At 41.4% G+C, this 25,484-nt stretch overlaps 1 protein-coding gene across 2 annotated transcripts in view; it reads right to left on the bottom strand.

The window, feature by feature from the left end:
- Positions 1-25,484, bottom strand: part of plxna4 (plexin A4) — a 230,963-nt gene that overhangs the window by 12,235 nt on the left and 193,244 nt on the right. For both annotated transcript variants that reach the window (XM_037121531.1, XM_037121530.1), the window contains exons 18-28: positions 24,651-24,890; positions 23,619-23,765; positions 22,554-22,788; positions 21,955-22,097; positions 19,518-19,786; positions 14,339-14,405; positions 13,337-13,483; positions 12,021-12,180; positions 7,868-7,971; positions 4,929-5,028; positions 2,425-2,615 (exon numbers count right to left, since the gene is read on the bottom strand). In XM_037121531.1, the coding sequence (XP_036977426.1) occupies positions 2,425-2,615; positions 4,929-5,028; positions 7,868-7,971; positions 12,021-12,180; positions 13,337-13,483; positions 14,339-14,405; positions 19,518-19,786; positions 21,955-22,097; positions 22,554-22,788; positions 23,619-23,765; positions 24,651-24,890 (1,803 nt within the window). The remainder of the gene's footprint in view (positions 1-2,424; positions 2,616-4,928; positions 5,029-7,867; positions 7,972-12,020; positions 12,181-13,336; positions 13,484-14,338; positions 14,406-19,517; positions 19,787-21,954; positions 22,098-22,553; positions 22,789-23,618; positions 23,766-24,650; positions 24,891-25,484) is intronic.

Raw genomic sequence — 25,484 nt, forward strand, 5'->3', positions numbered from 1 at the left:
GTACGTTTGTTTATTAGTTTGTCTCATATGGGGCTCATCATGTCCTGATTCACAGTCACACCTCTCTTGGCCTGCTGTTGTCACTGTCTCACTTATCTGCTAAATTGATCCACTGATTTTGCTCATCTGGCTCCACATCTGGTCATCCATTCGTTCTCCAAGTATAAACAGAGGGAAGTGATCAGTTGTCTGTGTGTTTGGCCCGCAATGTCTGTGTTTCACTACATTTTGCATTCTGCATCTGAATGTGGTCTGCTAATGGAGTGGACATTATAACTTTGTAAAGAAGAAATACAAAACTTTAATTGTAGCAAATAAAATGGCTAATGCATGCAATTGTTGTGAACATTCTACACATCTATTGCTACCTAACTGACACTTCTGCATGTGCTTTCTCCAGTTGTGTTCTGGCTGCACTGTGTTTTAGTTATAACCACTGTAAAAAAATAGCTCAACAAAAGTTGCGCTGTCTTACATAACAACCCCACTAAAGGGATAAGGAGAAAGGAACAAAATAATCTAGATTTTTTTTGCATATTATCTGGAGGCACTAACTGGACTTACCCAGGCATATTGTTGATGAGTGTGGTAATGCTTTACTTAAGGGTATAAATCATAACATTTAGCTAATGTATGAATCATGATGAACTCATCAAGAATGTATAATGAATTCCTATTGCTCATCAATGACAAATGTGTTCACGGGTCTAGGGGAGTACAACTGCATTATGTGAAAAGACAAGTATGAAATATTTTATGGCTCTAGAGGACGCTGCATGAAGTCTGATAAGTTGCCTCCAGTGATGTCACAGTGGCTAAGTTATATTGTGGGTAATGTAGGTGCCAGATGTTGAGTAGCAGTTCACTGGACCTAACTGTAGCGCCACAAAAGGCTTTTTACTATTTTTTTCACATTTGCAGTAGTATTCCCCAAGATCTGCAAACACACTGATATGTAAAATGGTGAATTTATCCTTTAATAGATCATTGGTTGAGGAGTGTTAATTCACAGTTAACTTCCTACATTAAAGCATATAATGCGGTGATCCTGCCTTGCATAAGTTGCTGTGAAAATCATTTCGGGGCTGTTATTTTAAACTATTTATAACTAACTGTAAATATGTATTCAGTTTTAATATGTGAATGTTTGTATCCGATGACCGCTTTGATCAGTACAATTGGAAAGCACTGCGCTCTGCTCTGAGAGAAGCTGAGCAGATGCATGTGTCTGAAATAAATTTATGTAAATGGAATCCAGCTAATTCAGTCACATATCAATTATTGTGTGAAGTAACTGTGAATGAACATTCCTTAACTGATGAACTATTAAGTGTAAACTAATCACATAAAGTAATAGTAACCACATAATTTGTTAATGGTCAGCGATAGGAATGCATAATACATCCTGCATTAAATCATCATCAGCCTTAATCCTATTACTGAAATGTGTGATTTTTCCCCATTTAATGTTTTACGATTATCATTATTATTGACGTGGTCTGGACAAATTGTATTCCCCTGCTTCTGCTTCTGATGCTCTGTTTACTGTTTGATGCACTCCCTTAAAGACTCTTGTCAATCTGTATATACAGTACTTACACAGAACTGAGCCGATGGTCTCTCTGTAACTGCTAAACAAAAGCAGGCAGTGGATCAAAATAACAAAACTTCAAATAATTACAGCCTGAACATTTTTCAGATCGCAGCGTTTTCTTTCACCCTCCCTGTATGCCTTTGTCTGCGTCTGATAGAGTGGATGTCTTGATGAAAAAAGAAAAGGGAGGAGGTGCTTTCAGAGTGGATTGGACATTTGCATTCAGCTGTTGGATCAAAGTCACTTTTCCCTTCAAACCAAATTAACAGGTTTTTTTTTTTTTTTTTTTTATGTCTGAAGGCCATTGTCGCAAGGCACATTCAAAGAGACTCATTTTATAGCCATTTCTATTTTTGCCTGATCATTTTTTTTCATTACAGAAACACCTTCGCTAGCTCCATGGGTCTTTTCTTCTTTACCCTTTTTGATATGCCGCCGCGTCAACGCAACCGCAAAGAAAAGAGAAAACAAACAGAAATATCTATTTTCTCTTTTTCACCTGAGGGGATGGAAGAATACATTTGAATAATCTTTTCCACTGAGATGACTCATCCAAAGTAAACATGAATATTTAAATAAAGCGAGGGGTTTTCTGAGTCATGGTTACACAGGGTAAAGGTTAGAGTGGCCTTTTAGCCTTTCACCTGCTGAACTGCTCCAAGAAAAATAAACATTTCCACATGCAGTTGTTAAAAATGCAACTGAGGAGACTGAGAGTTGCTGTAAAATCTCCCTGCAAAATGATACAAATCTGAATGAAGTGTATATTTAGCATGAAAGATAAATCACCAGATAGTGTGACCCAGTACCAATATATAAGTATGGCTCACCTTGGTAGCCAGAAGTCGTGTCAGGTAGATCTCCGAGACCATCTTGCTGCCGCGGTCACCCTCCTTCTGGTCTCCATGCTCATGGTTCTTCACCAAGTGCCAAACCTTGACCCCACTCTCCAGGTCAGGAGTGATCATGGGAGTACGGGAACGCAAGCTGTCGGGGCTTCCAGTGTACTTGATCATGTTTTCTGTAAAAAAAACAAAACAAAAACAATAAAAAAACCACATCAGAATTTATAACCATGATATATAATGTGAATGCTGAATTTGTTGGGTTTCATTGGGAAGAAACACGGCACATCAGAAAAGAAATCTAACAAAAAAGCTGCACAAACACAGAAGCAAACTAAAAAACAACCTACAAGTACGAGCCTGTCGCTTCACCGGAGAGGCGGAGAAAAGCCATAACCTCCGTGTCAGCTACAGAATACATTTTTTTTTGGATTGTGCCTTCCAATTTTCAGGTCTGTGAGATTGGATATGAAACTTTTAGAAAGTGTGCATGGTTAATTTTTCATGGTTTCTTCTCCTGGGGACAAGACACGGCATCGCCGGCTGACACAAAATCGAACAGGTGTCAGACGAGATGAAATATGTATGGCCCACCCAATGGCCGGAGTGGCGATGACATTTCCAAACACATGGCTCAATGAATGTTTACACAGTGTGAAAAAAAATTGATCAGTGGGTGCGGTTTAGAGAGAGGAGAGAAGGGAAAAGTGTTTTTCAGTGTGACAGAAATCAATCTGTCCAGAGAGAAAAGCAGGAGGAGAGAGTTCAGGGGAAAAGAGACAGCTGGAGATATCAGATACAGAGAGTGTGTGTGTGTGTGTGTGTGTGTGTGTGTGTGTGTGTGTGTCTGTGTGTGTGTGTGTGTGTGTGTGTGTGTGGACTGCTCAAATTTAATTACAGTATGATCAACTGAAAAGGTTTGTTTCTCCTATAGGATACTCGAGCGAGCAATATTTAACCGCAGCGCTGTTTTAAGATCTTTTGTTAAATGTTCTCCACACATCTGGTTTGACTTGTGTGTTTTCAGTGATGCTAGATGAGTAAAACGCTGATTGTGCTGTTGTGTAGGAGCTGGTATTACATTAATTTATTCAAGAAGTTAGAAAGCTGAGAGTGATGATGAGTCGGGGATACACAGGAGAGAGATTGCTGGTTGGTTTCTATTCTGATCCACACGATGGAGGTTATTTTCCTTGTCTTTCTGTTGTTTTTCTCTTTGTGGTTTTTGATGGAAACATTACATCAAAGACACAAAAGTTTCTTCTTTCATGGTCTGACTCAAGATGTTACACAGTCTTTGTCCCAATCTGTACTTTTTACCCCACAACTTTCTGTCTTGCTCCACTTTCAGTCTTCAGCATCTATATTAAATTCTGTCTTCTCTCTTGCTCTCCCCTATTTGGCCATTGTACTCAAAAGAGTTCAAAGTCACTCTCAAGTACCACACCAGTTGTGAAGAGGATCACACTTGTGTTTGAAGTCAATCCCTTAAAAATATTGCGAAGGTAGATATTCCTGGCAACCACCTTCCCTCCCTTCCTTCCCTGTTGCACCTTCTCCTATCTGGTCTAATTTGGTGGCGGAAAAGCAAGGTGAGTCCGTATGGAGATGAGGGGATGCTAATAATGTGGCACCACATTTGATGTGTCTGAAGTGTTTGCGGCCAGCGAGGCCGGCCCTTTGATCAGCCACTAACTTGATGGTTCCTCAGGTTCAAGGAGACACGGAGCAGACGGACAGGTGGAAAAAAATGCACAAAAAAATATAAAAAGACTTGCACAGGGTCGTACTCTGGTCTAAAGAAGCCAGGACAACAGAAGAAAAAGTCAATTTGGTCTCTTGTTATGTTTCAGAAATCCTTTCAGATACTCTAAATTGTGTCTTGTCTCTGGAGGTCTGTCAGCGTTATCATGCAGGGTCCTGTGAATGCTCATCACCAGATATTGACTCTCATGTGGGAGTATCAAGAGCAGTTCATTTTAACATGGCTATTTTTTAGCCTGTACTTTCTCTTTGTGTTTTATAGACACATATTGTACACATTTCGGTGATTTTTTTTACAGTTATTATTTCTTATAAGCAATTCAATTTTCAGTGTTTTGCGAGGTGCATTCATATGGGATAAGTGCAGTCTTCATATTTTACTTGAATTTACTGAGATTGTCCACAGGATATGATGTCAAGGCTCTGCACAGTATCAACTCTCCAGAAGCAAAACATCTGTCCCTTATCAGTCACGTTGGTGATACAGTTTGGAATTGTTTTGCCCACTTTATGCATGTGATACAAGCAAAAATATACATTTGTGGCTTATTTACATCAAGTAACAGAGGCTTTGTCGCTGTACTTAAATATGATAATCTTTTGTTGCTCCTAACCCTCTTTCATCACTTTCAAATGTCAATCTAGCCGATTTTGTGTGACAAAGTGGCTGAAAGAGACACAGATGTCACTAAAACTGGAAGACGTACAGAAACATGTCAGCTTACCATATTTACTTGCAGAAGTTCGAGACACAGTGGAGTTGTTAACAGAATTGTAGGCTGTAACTTGCTTGGGAACCAAGGCCATTACTGCATTATCAGGCACCTGAAAAACAGACACACGTTTTATTCAAATGATATTGCAGACAAAAGCCATTCGTACAGATTTTGTAATTTTAATGTGTGCAAATTTCTAACACAAGCAATCAGAAAACCAATAGATCATTTAGTTGGTGTCATTTTCTATATTTCTCTCCATCTATTCAGGTTTCATGTGGATAAACTGAATATCTTATTACCCGTATGTGCTCTACTCAGCCCACACATACATATGATGACTGACAGTGGGGAGGGAGAGTTTAGCAGTGCATCATACAGGCCTGTGTGAGAGGGGACGTCCCACAGTCTCTATTCAATAAAACCTTTCCTCCGGGGTCGGTAAGTGTGTACATATTTGGGAGTGTGTGTATGAAGGTGTTAAGAGTCCAGCAGCGTGTGCATGTGCCTGTGTAAATGTGTAAATAAGTGTGTGTGAATGAATGAATCTCATGCTCCTCCTTTTACAGTCAGTAAAACATGATTCAATTAACACAACTGGGATGTGCTCTGCACTGGCTGCATGCATGCACACACACAAATGCAGTATACCCTATTCTGCATAATCTGGCGAGCCGTGCCGCAGGGTAAGGCGGGGTTAATTGAAGTGATCCCTATCACAGTGTGGGTGGATGGGACAGGGAATAAGGACCAGGGGCTTTTTTTGCATACATGCATGTGTGTGTATGTGTATGAGCCAGGGTCTTATTAAGATTGTATCATTATTTCACCCAGTCACTCAATCTGCTCTTAACGCATAATACGTTTATATTATTGTAAGCGCGAGGCCCACAGGGCAGATCGTGTTATTCCTTTGTGGCACCCCCAACTCACCAACACCCTTAAGCATGCTCCTTGATCACTGCTGTTACATGTTGAATAGATATAAAATCAGCGACGCACAATGGAACATAATGAAAAGGAGGAGTGGCATTTGGGGAAATAACATTTGCAGGAGAGGATAAAGGCAGAAAGCAGAGCACAGTTTCCTGAAAGGGAGGAGGAGGAGAGATATGTCTCTCATTACAGGGACAGGGAGATCTGATAGCGCAAATGCCAAATTGATGTGATGTTTCCCCCCCCCCCCCCAAAAAAAAAGAAATCAAACTTTTCACTGAGTCTGTGACGCAAACTCTCACACTATTACTGAATGGAGGCTGAGTGGCTAAGTTTGACTAGTGGCAGATCAAACCAGATTAGTTTTATGAAGCAGAGCACATGATTCTATTGAGCGTGTCTGGTCGGTCATATCAGCCTCTAATAAGACAAACAATGTTTTGATAACATGTCTTGTGGACATCCCAGGAGTAAATTTAGCAGCACTTCGGGGCTGATGTCATTCAATGGAAAGCACAGTGTTGTAAAAAGTTCCCAAAAGTCAAACTTGAAAAAGTACAGATGTCACGATAAAATATTAGTATTAGTAGAAATGTACTTCAGTAAAAGTTTGAAGTTTTAAATATTAAATGTCCTTGTCTATCATAAGTAATTTTCTAGCAACAAGTACAAGCAAAAGTAAATTATAAATTTATTGACCTTATTTTTTTTTATCTAATTGCAATAAAATATATTTTTTTACTAGTAACTAGTTACTCTCAAATAAATGTAGCAGAGTAAAAGTACAATATTTACCTGGAAATTTTTATTGTTTAGTCGAAGTATAAAGTAACAGAACGTACCTTGTGCTAAAATACACTTAAGTTAATAAACTCTCTATAAGATGCATCACTGGACTGGATTATGAGAGTGACGAGATGTTAAACAACAAAGATTCATACCTTTAACCTTTTTTGCCTCAAGATCGCCACAACATCTCAGTGAAATTAAGTTATTAAAGTGGAAATACTCTGTATGGATTGGCAGATGCCCTTGACTTAAGTCTGAGAGTGTCTGTGGTGTCTCCTCCCTTCCTTGCCCTTTGCTCAACCTGCTGACAAATTTTGAGTGGATGGGAGTGTTTCCTTTTTGTCAAGGATAAGGCGCCCTTCTTCCCCATCCTGAAAAAATGAATTAACTTCTGTCTTCATTATCTTATCTCCGATTTGAATCAGCTCCCTAATCCATTCCACCGGTGCCTCGTACTGCGAGCCTGTATACACTTGCTGATGCTGACATTTAATTTAGTGGCGGTGGAATCAGCACTTGGAGGGGGCAGTGGCTGCTTGCTTAGTCTCTTGTATTATTCACAGCAACATCAGAGACACAACAGCTTTGTTGACAAAGCAGGCCTGTTTCTCTCAGTCTCAGACCATACCTTGTACTATGCATTTGTGTGAGTGCATACAGTACCTTGTGAGCCTGTGTCCTATGCTTATAATCCACTTCAGAAAGAAAACGACACTTGGCCGAGACATCAGATTCTATCTGGTGCCCGCTCCTCACATAAGAGATTACTTCCAAGTGTCAGTGTTGTTGGCCACTTCCCCTTTACCTGACAGATAATTTGTGTTCGTGGCATGAGTCCCTGTCAGCTGAGGACTTACGAAATGGCTATAAAAGTGCTTTCACTGAATTGTCCATTAAATAGATTTGGAGCTGAGCGAAGATCATCAGGTTGCACAGCCTAAGCAGAAAAAGCTGGGAGGGTATCAGAGATTGCAACTGTAGATAGAGTAATAATTGGTAGTAAAGAAGAGTTCTTAATGGATCAAAGATGTGCTTCAGGATTGAGTTTGTGCACCATGACTTTGGAAACAGGATGAAAACAGTTGTAGCGTCCATGGAAAAAAGAAGACTTGAATGTCCTCGAATAAAATATGTAATCAATCTATTATAAATGGCACTGAAGTACGGAAACATACTTTAAGTCCTTTAACAATGTTTTTTGTTTTGTTTGATTATAGTCATACCTGATAATGGGCCAGCATGTTCAGTCTCTTCCAGTCCCCTTCGATCTTTGTGGTGACGTCCTCATCTTGCAGGATCATGCGCTGTCCCCGACCCTGACGCCACTCTGCAATCGCACAGGGAAAAACAAAACAAAACAAAAAAATGAGAATATTACCAATCATATTCACACAGCGCTACTCATTTGACAGCATTTACTTTTTACTCATACTCATTTCCTCTGCTAAGGAGGTTCTGTTTTTGCCCCCTTTTTTCTGTGCATCTGTCAAGATATCTCAGCATGATGTTGGTAAGCTGGTAAAAGTGTTTTCCCTTTTTTTTCCAACCAGACAGATAACAGTTAAGGTATGTTTGTTGTGACAATCATTTTGTTTTAGTACAATTCTTACAGAAATTATGTTGTGTAACATTCTGAGAAGTTCTGATAGATAGTCACTATCTACGTTTTCATCTGCTGAAGGGTTTCTTTGCTTTCTCCAGAAAAATTGTGTCACATTGTCATAAAAAGTCTGAAGAGAATCACAAAGAGGAGGAAAAGCAGAAAATGTTAAGAGTAGGTGTAGAACTAAAAGAGAAATGACACATGTGAGAGACAGTAACAAGTGCCGAGTTGAATTAATCACCCACTCTACTCTTTTTTAGAATAAGCTTTTCCTTTACTTTGCTGGTGAGATCGAAGGGTGTGATTACAGCTGCATGCCAAGGGCTTCTGCCCTTATGCTCTGCTCTATGAAGGTGCTAGTGGTCCCTGCAGTCATCTTGTCAAACCACAATCCACAGCTCTAAGCCCCTTGCCTAGCTGCTCTTATTGTGAGTTTTGTAGTTGACCAGATTTATTTCCCTGCAGACAGAATGTGCAGAAAATACAAACTGAAGACATGAAGTTATAGTTTTAAAGACTGTAAAACACCAAATTTCCATACTTTTCAACAAGTAACTTCCAGTGCACAACACAGTCTTTCATTTAAACAACACATAAGCATTTACATGACCTTACAACCAAATTTCATCTACACTACATACACACCAGGCTTTCTACATCGGTGCAACCTCAGCACAAAACAAAACACGAGCTTTGATAGAAACATCTCACAATGCCCCAGCAACATTATCATAAGTGAACGAGTAAAGCCATCTCGAAAACAAACAAGCTGATGATTCCTCTGTTCTTTTTGCAGACATCATGGGCTTTATGAATACATTATTGTGTCTGGGCCTCCTTGCTGTGCTTCCCTCTTGCGTCGGCCACCGTCATCTCTTATTCTGATCACAAACGGGGAAACAAAGCGGCAATCACTGTGCTGCATGATGAGGCCTGTCTTCGGAGGATCGACCAGAATTGTGTTAGCATCTGAAAAAACTGCAGGAAATAAAGATTCTCCTGTTGTTTTTGTCTATACAGTACATTCTCCCATAAAGATGCAAATGAGCGCCCGTCTCCAGTCGTGGCTCAGTAAACAAACGAAGGAATGAGAAAAAAGAATAAAGTCAGAAAGGAATAAATAAAGAGAATGAACTTTATATGAAACCAGAGCAAACTGAGATTACTCTGATTCCCAAATCCAGTGGTCGCTACTCAGCAGGAAGAGAACAGTGTGTATGTGAGTGTGTGTAGAGACTCACATTTTAGACTTGCATATAGCCAAAGAGATAAGGGCTTTAGGGAGTGTTCAGAAGCTGATGGTGAAGAGAAAGGGCTGAAGGTGACTGTTGTTCTCCACTGAGATGCATGACACACATTTGCTAGAAGCAACACGGGACACAAAGACGAACACACACACACACACACACACACACACACACACACACGCCTAGCTTCTTTGTTCACAGGCCCCATCTTCTCTGAAACCCTGCAGGGGGACTGTGGATTGCAGCAGACGGGAATTAAAAACAATATCTGGGATAACAACACTCCTGGCCAATCTGTCTCAGGACAGGCCATCCACAATCCCATTATCCTTATCAGCCATTGCATTCAGTCTGTGTGTGCGTGTGATTGTCAGAGATCATGAGAACCACTGATATTACCTGTGTACTAGAGCAACCTTAAAAGTGTGCCACAATAACAAACTGAGTAAATAAATGTAAGACCTGTTTCCACTCAAGCATTATCATCATCGTCATACATATGCTAACTTCAGAAGCTTGCCAAAGATTTTGTCAAACATGCTCTCTCATATGTGTTATTTTCACTGGTGTTTTTTTTTTTTTTTAACTGCCTATTTTGTCCTCATTTTTTAAAAGCATAATTTTCAAATAGCTTAATGCACCAAGAAGTGTTAACAATTGAGATGGCTCTCCATCATCACCTGCAATTAAACCTGGCTGGTGCTGATTCTGGTGTGAAATTATGAAAACACTTTAACCTGACACATACTGGAAAACTGTAATTACATACCGTAAAATCAGAATGGAATACATTAGATGGTGTGATAAGGTAGTTAGTGAGAATAGCCTTGGATAAGGTTTGCAGACATTTTAAAGCTGCTGTAGTATGTTTGTATTAAAATGAGTGTTAAATAGCTCTGTAGTCCAACATTATCACTGTTACAGAGTGTTTGGTCAGTAACCCATGTATCCTTGTGTCCTGTTCATGCAGTAAAAGATAAAATACAATTTCTGGTATCCCTGCCCAATATGTCCAATCAGGATGGAGAATGACATAGAGGCTGTGAATACGCAGAGAACAGGATCCTGCTGATTACCGCTGTATGTTCATTTGATTGCTAACTGCAATGGCAGCTTGAGGATCTTTGTGTCGTTGTGACTCGATATTACAGCACATTATATAACAGTAACTTGGAGTGGATCTTTTAGCTTCTCATGTTTCCTCCATTGTTCCTCTTGCACACTGTTGCTTACTGTTACTTGTGCCGTCAAAGTTTTTAGCATTTTATTCTAGGCTAGGCATTTTTCCATCCATATATATCTAATCTAGTCTTATATGACCTCTAAATTACATTTCCTAAATCTCATACTTTGCATGATACGCACTAATGTTCAACACAAAGCAATGCCCTTGTGTTCTCTGTCTATGAACAATAGAGAGACACTTTTCTTCTAATCCATGCAACATGCAGCTACATACTGTAAACATAGCATGCAAAAGAATATTTAATTCTGTTCTCTTGTGAGCTTGCTTTTACTTGATTTTTCTCTCACACTCAGACATACAGAACGAGTGGCAAGTCAACTCTCACAATCTCCAATTCCCTTTCGTAATAAAACAATAATAGAACAACACATCTTGCCCAATGGGGGCCATCAAACAATTTTATCCAGGAATGTCGTCAAAAGGCTAAACCAATCTCTTCACTTAGCTATCACACAGCTAGATTCCCGACGGTATGCACTCAGCCCGACAGAGATCCAGGGTTGGTTATAAATATGCTATTACGAACACACAACAGGGGCTTAGAAAATCCATCTGGCAATATTAAACCATAAAAAGCATGGCGCAGAGACAGCCTGTAGGTATCGGCAGACAAACACTCAAGGATAATATTGTTACGCTCACAAGAGTGCATGTCTGTGTACATGCCTTGTATACAGCCACACCAGGAGTACCAAACCCTGATCACTAGATATCTTGCAGAGAAGTATTTCATTACACATTCAGCTGTCAGAGGGCCCTTAAAGTAATTTGCAAATAAATTAGATACAAGTGAGATACCCAAGAAATACAAAAGAAAAAAAAAAAAAACGAAAAAAAACAAAACACAAAAATGATTTTGTAGGGAAGAGATCACTGAGTGTCTCGATTGATTAGCTGATCAATCATGTGACTCAGACACCAGTCAAGAGAGTTGATCGATGGGAAGTTTACGGGAGGGGAGAGACCAATCTCAGACATCTGACTGAGAGAGCCAGGAAATCATGTCTCCTGAGGTTGAAAAGAAAGCTTCTTCTTTATATCTAAGAAGACTTGTACTTTTTAAGAGGGGCTGGGAAGGGTAGGGAAGCCTTTGTAAAAATCAATGGGTGTCTGAGTTCAGTTTTCTTTTCTCCAGGCTCATGGATGGGAAACACGAACAGATAGAAATGTTTTGACAAGTTACAAGGTATCTACAGGGATGTGTGGGAAATGCAGAATTACTTAAGCTATTTGCCAGCTGTTTTTGCATTATTTATCTATGAAAGGACAAAGATTTGTACCCAGGTCCATGTCAGAGGCTTTTAGGCGGTGGGAGTGTGGAACGTTCTTGTAGATGGCGTCCAGGATCTTCTCCTTCACCTGGCTGATGGTATCACAGTTCAGCACCTTCACCTGGATCTCTGGGCTCTTCTCATTCTCTGGATGGATGCAGTTCACCACCTGGAGCAGAAATACACACAAGACTGCCACTGTGAGGGGAGGAGAACAGCTTTCATTATGTTTTACATGGGGGAAAACTTTACCTGGTATTTATAGGTACATTTTCTTGTAATATTTGCAAATGCTGCAGTTCACCTGGAAAGATACAAACACCTTCCCCACTTGATTTAGCACAGTGGATACTTTGGGAAATATCTAATGCATGATTAATCTTGGCAGGGAAGCGGTTTGTGTGTTTTATGTTAATAATGTTGATTGCACTGTGGATTGGTACTCAATGGAACTGCAATAATTTTGTGCCCGCCAAAGGGTCGGAGCAGAAAAAAAATGATCGTTCAACAGGGAAAGTGCTCTATCCTCGGAGCTTGAAAAGAGACAGCAATGCACTACCTGAATTGATGAGCAGTAAACCAGCTAATTACAATATTATTAGGATATTCATCAGTTCTCTTAGTGCTGCCTTGAGGTGTTGGATGGAAATACCTGCATTACAAGATTAACGCAAACACACATCACTGACCCCCTCTGACATTCTAAATGATAGGGTGAATTTGTTATCTTCTATGGATGTAGCATCCCCAATGCGCGTGTCTACAGTAAACATATCATTCAAGCATCTGTTTAAGATTGTGCACCTTTAAGTGTGCAAAACTGAGCGTTAAGCGGAATATTGGTGATTCTGTTGTAAAAGGCCAATTGACAGCAAATTTCCTGAACGTTTTTTCTGGTCATATAAAGATCTGCACTCCCAGAGACAAAGAGATGTGACACAAGAAGGGTAGACTAAACAGTGTCTGGGTTTCCCTGCCTGAACAAACAAATCACAGTGGAGAGAGGACGACAACCGACAGACTTAGGGAATATATATGAGGTTCCAGAAGGAGAGAGCTTCAGCCTCACATACACATGCATAATCTATTTCCTTCCTCCTCACCCTGAAGCACCGCTCTTTCCCTGACAGCGGCGGTCCCAACAGGAAGTGAGGTCGCCACTCCTGTGCCCCCTTCATGTCAAGCGTGACAACGACAACTTTATGTCCCGTTACTCATCTCATGACCAACAAACCATAACCACCCCCTTTCTCTCCTCTTGTCCCTGAAAGCATATTAAGCATCCCCTCTTTGCCCCTGGAGCCTGGGGCAGGTGAACCCCTTACCAGCGTCTTGTAGTCAATCTGTTGTCTGATGAGCTTGTCCTCACTGAGGGAGTAGCGTGCCTCTCCTGTGATGGAGTCAATGGGGCCTTTCTCCATCTGCTGCTTGATGGCACAGAAGAGGGAGAAGAGAGGTTCCCCTGCACACTCCTGCAAAGAGGTTTGGAGAGAGAGGAACAATGCAAAAGTTTGGCACGAGGAGGTAAACTCTGAAGCTCACTGTCAGCACAGTTTAATAATGTCTGGCAAAAAAAAAAAAAAAACTAAAATGTTGTTGCTTTTTGTAATGTTCTCCAGATTACCTTGCTTCCAGAGTTGCTGAGCAAGACTTATAAACATCACGCCCCAAACTCAATTGCACCTCTAACTTAAAAGAAAATTGTTCCACCTATCAATATATATAGTTCGCTGAAACAATGCCTGAGTTTTTGAAAAATTTGATGGATAAACATAGAAAAATGCCATTAAGTGAGACTTGTGAAGCCACCCCCACCTACCCTTCTGAAAACACAGCTGTTTATCAAGCAGAAGAGAGAGGCCATTTATCAGTGATCGGGACACAGAAGAGATGGAGAGATGATGGAGAGATTTTTTGACCCAAAGGAGGAAAGGAGTTGTGAATTTTGCTTTTAGTGAACAAAGCAAAAGGTACTCCTCAGCATACATGGTGGCTTGAAAAGGACAACTACTTCTCTTATAAATCTGACAGGGCAGTTATAGCAGGAAATCTGTGTTTTCATCAAGACTAGCAGAGAAGAGAAGAAGTATTGTAACACGGAAGAAGTGGACTTCTATGAACAGATGTCTATGATTATTACTTCCCATTACTTGTATCTAATAAAATCTCAAATTTGAGAAAAACAAAACAAAACAAAACATGCCATCAGTGAGATGACAGTGATTTCATCAGCTTGGTTGAGGCTAGTATTAAACTACTTGTGGTAATATTTTATTCCAGGAGCTTAAAATGTTCAACAAAAGTTGAAAATCAAATATTTAAGTTACCTTCAGAAACTTGTAGAGGAGAAACGTAAACCAGTTGGTCAGCATTTTCTCTGCAACAGACTCAGTCCTGCAAACAGACAGACACAAAGCACATAATGAACATATGATCCCCTTGCTCTTATTACCATCATAAATATTCAACACCCTCATCAAATATTCTGCTAAAAATGATGACCGCTGCTAATGAAATGGCTTTCGTTACACAAATATAATTGCAAATACATGAATTGAGAGAGCCTCCGCACATGCTATATGATGGCCTTTTCAGACAATCTTTTCGGATGGCTTTTATGCTCAGGCACGCCGAGGGCAGCTCGTCTGCGGTGGCGGGGATTTTAATATGAGGCAAAGCAATTAAAAGCCTTTATTTGATCCCAGTGGATTGATGTCGTTAGGGGCTGGAGCAGCTCTGTAATAACACTGGCCTCATTATCAAGCGCTCCCTTGCCTATTCACTGGACTAACACTCGATCCGTGCACAATGGAAAGTGAATGAATACATCTCCCTCTCTTTCTCCACCTGGCATCCATGCTCCACTGGTGTGGCAAAATGGCATGTGTCTGCATTTGTGTGTGTCTGTGTATATGTGTTGACCTGGGCCAACATTGTGATTGATCCCGTGTGAATGGCTAATATGCATACATAATAACAATAGCGGTGGTGGCGAAAGAGGAGAGGCGAGGATCGGATATCCTTTGACAACAACCTTCTTGACCGGCAGCAGGGGTGTGTGGGTAATCTGTCAGAACACCTCAAACACACAGAGCCCTCCCCTCTGCTTTCAGTGAGCAACTACCATCGGCATCAATATTTTAGGATTAGTGTCCATTGTGTCCGTGTGTGTGCTTTTTTTGCCCTGTGTTTCAGCTACCACCTGCAGCCCTCCCACCTTCACCATTCACACAGCCTCTTTAAGGGGCTCCACACAGAGGCGTGAGGGGGGACATGTTGTCTGCTGTGCCAGTGGGCTGGCCTGGCACCCCCCACCAGCACTGGCACAACACCTGGGGGGGATTAACTTCCTGCCTCTCACTGTGCCCGTGCTTTCATTTTGCCGCCCCTCCCGCCCTTCCTCCGTCCACAAATCCAAGGGTCGACAAGGTCACTTTTCATCTTTTCTTTCATGTGTCCTTGCTGTCTTCCTCCCTCCCTCTGGCTCTGCCCACTCTGGATCCTGTAATCATACACACTTCCAAATCCTCTCCATTTCCACAAATGTAGCCCATCTATCAAAAGGATGAAAGAAGCATGTAGAAAGGAGGAGGTGCACAGGGAAGGAAGGAGGGAGGGAGGGAGCACTGAAAAGGGAAAATGAAGAAAAGAACGAGAAGAAATGACTTGGCTAAGTCTTGCCTTCCCTTTTCTTCCTTTTAAACGTCCTTTTTCTTACTCACTTCCAATGGATATTGTGTTTTTGTGTGGCTGTGTAAGTGGACAAGTGTGCGGCTGTTTTAAGGCTAGCGTGCAAAAGGCACAAATTAATCCCAGTGCGTATGTGTTCAGAAATTACCATGTGTGCTGACTAGTGTGTATTTTGTGTGTGTGTGTGTGTGTGTGTGTGCGCGCGCGCGCTTCTGGCAGCGGGTGCCAGCCCTGCAGTAATACGAAGTCTTGGCACGACCGCACCAGTTTGCTTATGCTCATTCTCGATCACAGCAAAGTCTATGGGGAACAGGGATAAAAATGGCACTGTGACGGAGCTGCTTTAAGATCTAACGTTAGCATTTGCTATTACAACTTTCAAACAGTCTTCTCAGAAACTCTCCTCAGCTCTCATACACAAAACACAGCACCAACCTATGCTTGGGTTAATGCAATGAAATGTGCCGTAGTGTGTTGGCATGGTCAGGCTTGCCTACTTGGCAGCCAGTCAGAGGGGCAGTGGGCATTGAGAATGATCTAGAGCAGAGGGGACCTGGCAGTGCTTAGTTCCCCCTGATTACCAAGGTAGGGTTGATGGGAATCCATGCTTCATCACACATTTAACATTTTGTTGGCTGCCAGTAACATGTATTGGTGTATCTGTATGTAATGGGCACTTAGACTGTCTGGAAAACTGCTATGTCCTGGAAAACTGTGAATCTTTGATGGTAGATATGGACATGCAATCAAACTAATGAAACCACAACAAAGTGCTCTATCCATCCAAACGCATCAAACCACTTCTCCTCTCCTGATATTTCTTTGGTTTGCACGTTAGATTGTTCCCTAAGCGCATCATTAATTGCAGATATTTTTACAGATTATTGCAAAGATGACAGAAATACCTATCCTAGAACACAAGGTGGCATCTTCAAAAGCCTATTTTATCAGGCCAGCAATTTATCACCAAGACAAGCCATCATCAAGCTGATCAAAAGCTGATTATTTAATTAAATTATCATTTTGAGACTACATACTGCATTTGGTAGGAATAGAGGGCCTATCATGGCTGCATCTGAATGTCTTCCTCTTGCTGTAGTCACATGTTAATAGACACAGCTTGAAGTAAGAAATCATTTCCATCTCTCACTCTGGTTTCTGGTGAGGAAGATTGGTCATCACATGTGTCAAACAGTCTCACAGTGACAGCTAGCTGCTGACACCTACTGCAGACATTTTTTCTTTCTGTAACTCACGCACAACCAAACAAAACAGACATTATCCTTACAGTTAAACAACGCTGTGTGATGATTGTGTGTGCGCGCTGGAGCCAAAGTAAGGTTGTGATCGACGGCAGAACATATTGGGCTTTCATCTATTGACCAATATAAAGACGGATATTTTGACGCATCAACTGCAGCCAAACTAAACTTAAGGCTTTGGACAGGCTGTTTAACTCTGCATGATTGGAAGAGGGATGGTGTTGGGGGGGAGGCGAGTGAGAGATGGAGCAATGGAGGGAAGAGAGGAGTTAAAGGAGGAGAATGCAGCAAGGAATGCGACAGATGGTTGTGGACGGCTCTCGTTAGTTAGCTTGCCTGGTGGTTGTGCTTCAGCACAGGTTGAGATGGGACAGATGGAAGGATGTGCGTTTGTGTGTGGAGAGAGGAAAAAGACACACGCACACATACACACATTTCTTGGAAGAGGAGGCAGTGGGTAGCCATGCTCAGATGCTGTGCCAGAGACACCCTGCTCACGCACTTCAAGCATTGATTTAGCAATCAAGAAAACGGGGGGTTGGGGGGTGGGGGGGAGAGCTGGGAATATAGATTGAGAGAGCGAGTATAAGAGAGGAAGAGAGATAAAGATAGTGACGGTGTCACAAGCGGTGCAGGCATCAGAACTGAAGACAAATAAAGGAGTGAGCGGTGGAGAGTGAGCAGACAGAGGCAGGTAGCAGAGGAGAATAATACTCAAAATGAGCAAACATGGTGAAAGATAGAAGGAGAGAACAAATTAAAGACAGAGAAGAAGAGGAGAAGGATGGGCGCTATCTTTCCGAGACAATATTAAGCTCCGTCTTCACAGCCTTATGCCTGTGTATCTGGGCTATTTTCAGCCGCTATCCAAGGACACGCCAGTCAGCCCACGCGATGGGGTGGCGTAGCTTGCTCACACTGCCTCATCAAATCTGAAATGCATGCTGGGATGTTGAAGGACTAATAAGCGCATCAGAGGAGGAAGAATGAGATGAAGACAGTCTGATCAGTGGCCATCGCAATCGTGTGTTTGACAAATGGGCAATCAAACCGGGTGAACATTTGTTGTAAACATGTGCTCTCTCTCCAGTGCTGGATGAATGCGATGGCACTTCCCCTGAGGTTGTCCTTCTCCCTGTCCCTTGATGACAAGGAAGAGGAAGAGGGAGAGGAGACGAGGAGTGTGTGTGTGTGTGTGTGTGTGTGTGTGTGTGTGTGTGTGTGTGTGTGTGTGTGTGTGTGTGTGTGTGTGTGTGTGTGTTTTGGGGGGTGGGGGGGGGGTTGATGGAAGAGTCTCTGCAGCTCTTTCTTTTCTATTTCTTCTTAAATTCATAATCAAATCCTTTTCTGACAAGTCATGTATGTATAGCACATACAATGTGCTGTGACATGTTAAGTAAGTGATCAGAAAGCTGGTCTCACTACTTGCCTCCATGTCCCAGCACTCAGCCTTCCTCTCTTAGTGACACAGCTTTTAAGTGTCTGCATTGTCCTTGACTACCTCTCCCCGTCTCTGCTGTACACGCCATCTCTTATTTTGTATCTACTGCCAGGATCAGCCGTTAACTCCATTGTTTAGTGGCTGCGCCATGCTTGGCGAGATCTGGCTGCAATTAATCATGCCTCCTGCCCAGACAGCGTTAATCTCTCTCTGCATCACCAAGCGGAGTCTAAACAGGCTTTCATCAGGTGAATATGCCCACCGTCTTGTAGACAGCGCATTGAACGGCATTCATTTCGGTCCCCTGCGCATTAAGCTTGTCGTATCTCTCTGTGTTTTTACTGGCAGAGATGAGCTTTTTGCCGGAGGGAGACTCAGAATTAGATGACTAATTGAAATTATAAGTACAAATTAATTTGTGACATGCCCGTCAAATCATCTGGGGTTTTCAAGAATTGACTGATGACCCTCAAGCAAAAAAAGCATACAATACCGTATACATTTATGTATAGACACCCATGCACAAATCACACAGGCTGGTTTACTTGAATAACCATAATCATCACATTTACCAAGCACCACAGGCAGAAAGCGTAATCACACACAGTGCTGTGTTCAAGTGCCTGCCATTGAGACTACAAAACCAGGGGAGGATTGTGATTGTACTAGAGTGCAAGCTTTCATAGTCTCACTTTCTCTCTCTTTTTTTTTTTTTTTTCCAGAAATGAGCATTTCTTCCCTCTTGAGCTATTTCAAATTGGATTCACTGCTAATTAATCATAATTATTTTGCTAATGATGTGCAAGGCAATGCACTCTGGTGTCTCTGAGACAGAGCCAGCAATTCAAGGTCACTGGAGTTAATCCAAACATGTGACAGATAGGAAGCGCAGCAGCATATCCTGTTCTTGATAGTAAAAGGGTTCACATTAAGCACAACAAACCTTTTTTTGTATCCATTAACAAGCAGAATACAAGCTGAATATAAGTGGCAGTTGTTCAGTGTTTAAATATTTACAGGGGGGGGACTGGGTGTGAAGTGGTCACACCCAGCTGTGTAACTTCATAGGAGTCACATTAAACTCTGTTGCTCTTTTTTGTGTGTGCTTCTCACCTGCGGAGCAGTAGCTTTGGGTGGTTTTTGCTCTCAAGGTTGCGGTCTATGAGGTCAGATAGAAGGTGCTTCAGGACATCAGTGGCGTACTCCAACTTGCTCTGCAGTACTGTCATGATAAGGGAGGCCACGTTGCCACGGTCCCTCATGGAGAAACCACGCTGGGCCTCCAGAGTGCGAATAAAACATAGCAGGTAGACCTTGTTGTTAATGAGCTGGCCAAAGAGCTTCAGACCCTTCTCCACCTGCTCCTGGCGGTAGCCTGGCACCTGTGATGAAACAGAAGAGATGTTTAAATGACTGAGACCCATTAAAAATAACAAGGAGGGAAAGAATTACAGATTGTGTAGTGACATTAGTCATCAGTTTGTTTTGATGAAGCATTAGCTCTCTGCCTTTGAACCAGGTTTAGAGAAGAAAAAAAGCTTAAAACAAATAAAAATCACCATAGCAATATAGAAATCCACGTATAGATTTCTCAACGTCCTCTATTTAATACATCCATGTTCATAAATAAGGATGGAAGGCAGGGACATATAAGAATGTGGGGAAGAAAAAAGAGCCTAGGGAGATGAGTTTAACATCTTGCAGCTTTTGTTACGTTTAGTCTGAAGGTTGAGAATAAAGGCAGCAAAACACTAAGCCTCTTGAGGGAATGTTTATTACTTTGATGGTGCTGTGTTCCACACTAACGCAACTAGAAAGGGAGTGCAGTGATGTGAATTTCCCTCGTCTGAGCATAGATTGTCCCTGCACCATTTATACAAGTCACTTACTGCACATGCCTCTTTTTCAGTTTTTTTTTCCACTCATAGAACCTATTGAGATTATGTTTTTCTTTTTTTTCTTTTTTCTGTCAAGAGCACTCGTGGTAAGACAGCATCTCTTTGTACCCAATGCAGCTGTCAACCAGCATATGTTCCATCTTTTTACCTTTTCCTGGAGGAAGCCCTTGTAATCTGCCGGGAGCTATTGTTAAGTTGCAAGTCTAATTTCAGACCGCCTGACAAGATGTGTAGTGTTCACGTGTACATGTGTTTTGAGTGTTTGCCCTTTTTTCAGCATCTACATTATATATGAGCATGTGAATACAGGAGCACACATGCAAATCTGGGAATCTGTGTGCATGTTTAATGCCATCTTTTCTGTCTACCTAAACAAACTGTGAATGTTAATGGTTAACAGACCCAACAAATACATTCTACAGTATAATTTTTAACATTTCTCTTAGGATTATGGGGAGACAGCACAAAAACAGCAAAATAGGAACACTGGGATATAAAATTTTGAAAGGTAGAGGAGTAAAACGACAACGCCTGCTGATACAGTTTTTTTTGTTGTAAAGATAAGGAGCAAAGTGAGAAATAATAACGGCAGGCAAAAAAAATCACATAAAAGCAGAAAGCAAAATGGGATCCAGGTGTACGGAGAAATTGTTGGGAAATAAGAGGGAAAGGAAGTGATTTTGACTGCTAAGAATAAACTGTAAGAGTTACAAAGAACAAATAAAATGTCAAGAAGTAGGCTTAATTGTGCTGACACATGCCAGACTATATTTTGATATCTTTCTCAGCATGTTTGATTTTGACTGAATGCCTGGTATGTTTTTTAAATATCTGACAACTGAGCGAACTTTGCTTCGGTGATAGTAAAACAGACTTTCTATCACCTGTAGTGTTTCTAACTATCTACAGCCTGCAGTCATAAATTTGACTCTAATTCTCCGACACATCAATAACAATTAAGCAGCCATCAACTGCCAAAGACAAGCCTGCTGCTTTTTTCATTAGGTGCCTATTCCGCATTATACTCCTCATACAGTTCGACATTTATACCAATTAAAACATAATTAATATTGCTTATTACTGGGAAATTCTCATCAGGGATAGAGTGGCCAACCCTGAGGGCAGTGAAATGGGGGTCCATCATTCTCTTAATGGAACAAGACGACCTGCTCAATTACAGCTGTCTATCAATGTCACCACTGGGGATAAATGACTTGATTTTTTTCCCTCTGCTTTCCTCCCTCTGATTGACTTTTAATTTGTTTTTGAGGTGGTGAGAGAAAACATTGCAGCATCTCATATCGTTTGAGTTATTAATGAGAGCATGCTCCTGATTGGAGGGCTGCCTTGTTTGTTTTAGAAAAAGTGTTGTTGTCGGCCGTCAAAAGGCTTTTGTTTACTCGACAGCGTCGGCGTCAATTTCACCTACTGTGACCCACCGCATTGTTAATTTGTTTGTTCATTTTGCTCTCTTTTCAAATAAGGCTAATTGCATTGCGATTGTTATTTGATAGAGACTGAAGAACAGGTACACGCTTGTGTCATCTGCAGTAATCAACTGGAAGAAGGACGCTAAATTGTCTGAGAAATTGGTGCCAACTTCTTGTCTTCTAAGAATTCATAAGAGTTACTCATGAAATATTTTATCATACCTCCAGATCTCTGAGTACAGGGTGTTCTTCAATGCCTGGGAACAGGACCCTCATGGTGTAGGTCCTGTAGTCCAAGAATGGGATTCCTGCACCATCCAGGTCACTGGTCAGCTCATGGATGTCTGTCTGGAGCTCTGCAAACGCTGATACATGCACCACATCCACAGAACAGTTAGCTCATGTTAGCAATATTATGGCACCTACAATCTGAGCTTGTTTACTGTCACTTGATCAATGTAATAGATATGTATATAGAAAATGGCACTGGAGACTGCCAATACTTAATTCTATTAAAAAAAAAACAAACTGTCAAGCACAAACTGTAATGTTAACCCAACCAGGTTCACTCCACATGTACTGCTTTTATTTCTGTCATCTCTGATAAGCTTCTCACAATAGATGGATTCTGCAGTCAGCTTTTAGAATTCTTAATGAGAATAAAGAACACTTTCCATATATAAAACTAGCACAGGTTGACAAACAGGGTACATAAATATTTTTAAAAGTTTAGAACAGTTCCAAGGTAGCAAAGTTTGCTCGATCTGCTGAAGAAGGAAACACTGAAAATCCATATAACCTACAACATATCGACCTCTTACCCTCTTTGCACTCCAGAGCCACACGTGACTCAAGGTTGTCCATCTGCATTTGCAGCCTCTTCAAGGTCAGGTCGCTCTCACGAGACTTGCGCTTGTAGGCAATGAGAACCACCACGATGAAGAGGATGAGCAGGGCACCAGCTGCAGCAATGCCAATGATTGCAGTGCTGCTGAGCGGGCTGTCAGATGTGATGTGGACCACACCAGGGGAAAACTCGATGCCACCCACTCGTGCCTTGTGATGGCGAAAGACAAAGCGGCGGATTATAATTATTCGATGTGCATAAATACAAAATGTTTTTCCTTGAGAGGTTTTCATGTGGAGGGGTCATAGGTTGGCATCTGGTGTGGATACTTAAAACATGAGGCAAGTGGTTCAGTGTACCAAAGCTATAATCAGAGAAGAACTTGCCTTTAATATCACTTAGACATAATACTTCGAAAAGTCTTAATAATCTGACCCATAGAAAAGGAGGAATGAATGAAAGTCAAAACAAATCAAAAATATTTATAAACCATCATATAATATCCACTTTTGGAATCACCTTTAGGTCAGTAAAACATTTTTCTGTCTTCAAAAGCGAGACCAAAGCTCAGACAGACAGACATATTGATTTGCAATTTAAATGTGTACATACTTCTGTTTATTTGTGTTTTACAGTAATGTATCCATCTCTGTCTGTGATGCTGGGCTCAGGTGGTAACATCAGGAAACGCTTTGTTCAAAGTGGTCTCTCTTAAAACCACAAATGGAATCTTTATTGAGTTTGCCGTGGCCATAATCCTTCTTATTGAAGGCTTATTTGTTTGTCTTTTGTCTGCTTGTGGGCAGTAACAGGAACCACACAGCTGACTGGATTAGAGCGGTAGTCTGTCTCGAAGTGGACAAGAAGATGGATAGAAAGCAACACGAGGAATGTCCGTCTGTCTGTCAAACTGTCAATCGATTTGTAGGTCTGTCTGCCTTCTCCACCATAGTCTGTCTTGTGTCTGTGTGTATGTGTGTGCACGTGTGTGTCTATCTCTCTCTCTCTGGTCTTTGTGAGCTTGTGCTGTATCACTCACCAGGACCTTGTGTCGACCCGTCAGGTTGGGTGACTCGCAAAGCAGCTGGGTCTCTGACACTGTTAACATGCAGGGCTTCTCTCCAATCAGAACCGTGTAGTTCAGCTTTCCATTCCCACTGTTGGTTGGTGGAAGGAAGTTCCGTCCCTGCAGGAGACAATTAGAGCATTATTATAGAGTATGTATTGTTTAAGCAGGGCATACGAAAGTTAGGCGGAAAACACGGTCCACAAAAGTAGGCAAACACAGATGACAACGCCTGTTCCAGCTGGCACAAACGTGCATCTCCAGTGAGCATAGTCATTTAATAAATGTCAGTTCTCAAAGGGGCGGTGCACAGCCAATCAGAGCATTTCCATGACCACAGTAGTAAACAAATATGGCATTTGTAGAGGAATGTGTACTGCTGTACCTAGCCAATACGAGAAGAGAGAAGAATGGATGACGAGAGAGTTGACGAAGTATAAGAAATATGCAGACTGTAGCACACAGACTGGAGTGAGTCTTTCAAAGATTGAATCGTCTGTTTTGCGTCTGCAGACTTGCATTGACCAATGTTTCTGCACTACCACATCATTTATATCTACACCAATCATGCCTAAAAATATATATATATATGCTGTGGGTAATGATCTACATTACAGCCTGTAATATAAATATGTATAAGATTAATATAAGCAGAGCTGTCTGTACCTACAATATAAATCTAACACTAAACTAACAACAGGAACACTGACAGTAGGTTTGCTTCTTTTAGACAATATATGTTGAACATAGAGCTGGGTGAAATAAAATCAATATCACAATATTAAAATTATTCTTATATTGATTTTCACAGGATGTAATATAAGTCACATAAACTAATCAAATTGGTGTATGATGCATTGAATGTCTTCTCAGCTTCACACATATTAAACAAAATGTGTTGTATTTGCTAATTTTGACGATTTGACCAGAATCATTCACATCGGACAACCTAAATTTGTAAAACTCAAACAATACTCTAAGTGTGGGTAATATCTGTCCCCATACCTTCAGTATAATGGGTGATCCAGGTTTAAGCTCCAGCACCCCAGACACAGTGAGGGGTTCAAACTCAGGATTGGGGTAGTAGATAAAGTTGGTGTTGTTGAGTGCCATCAGAGCCTGCACATCATCCAGTTTAAAGCCAAACTCATCAGGTCGTTCAGGCTCCACCTGCTGCCTGGCCAGACTGATGGACAGCTCTGGGGCCTGGCACAGCATGGTTGTTTGGCTGAGCACCTGGCACAACTGGAGGAAGACAGCGAGAGACTTAATTATAAATGAACCTATCCTCTGTAAATGATAATGAGAGCTTAGTGGAAGCAAAAAAATGTCGTCGTCAACACAATGTGAAAAGAAATTACACTATTCGTACAATTTTCAATGACCGGATCTCAAATTATTAGGCTCCACATCACCTCAATTTTGCCTTGTTTCAACTAAATCTCTGGCTAATGCATACACCATCTTTACTTTAATGCCATCTTTTAATGAATCTTTTATGGCACTGGTTTACATTCGAGTAAGCCCACTGGGGATCCAAAACTGTAAGCTCCAGTGTTTCAAGAAGTGCAAAGAAGAACCTCTTGGGAGTATTTTCCTCGAAGAAAGCCACAAAATTAGGTGTAGTTGGAGAGCACGTGCAGTCTTGCCACAATTTGGCTTTGATGTGTCACGATTCAGGAGGGATAACTAGGTCTTACCCTCCCTTCATTACCCTCCAGAAAGACACCCCCACCCTCTCATCGCTTCTTCATTCCCTGTCCTGTTATTCTTCTCTATGATCTTTTCTTCTCTCTTTGACACACTCTTATTCTGTCACTCATCTTCTTCTATACCACT

The sequence above is a fragment of the Acanthopagrus latus genome, chromosome 14 (assembly GCF_904848185.1).
Source record: "Acanthopagrus latus isolate v.2019 chromosome 14, fAcaLat1.1, whole genome shotgun sequence".
Taxonomy (NCBI): domain Eukaryota; kingdom Metazoa; phylum Chordata; class Actinopteri; order Spariformes; family Sparidae; genus Acanthopagrus; species Acanthopagrus latus.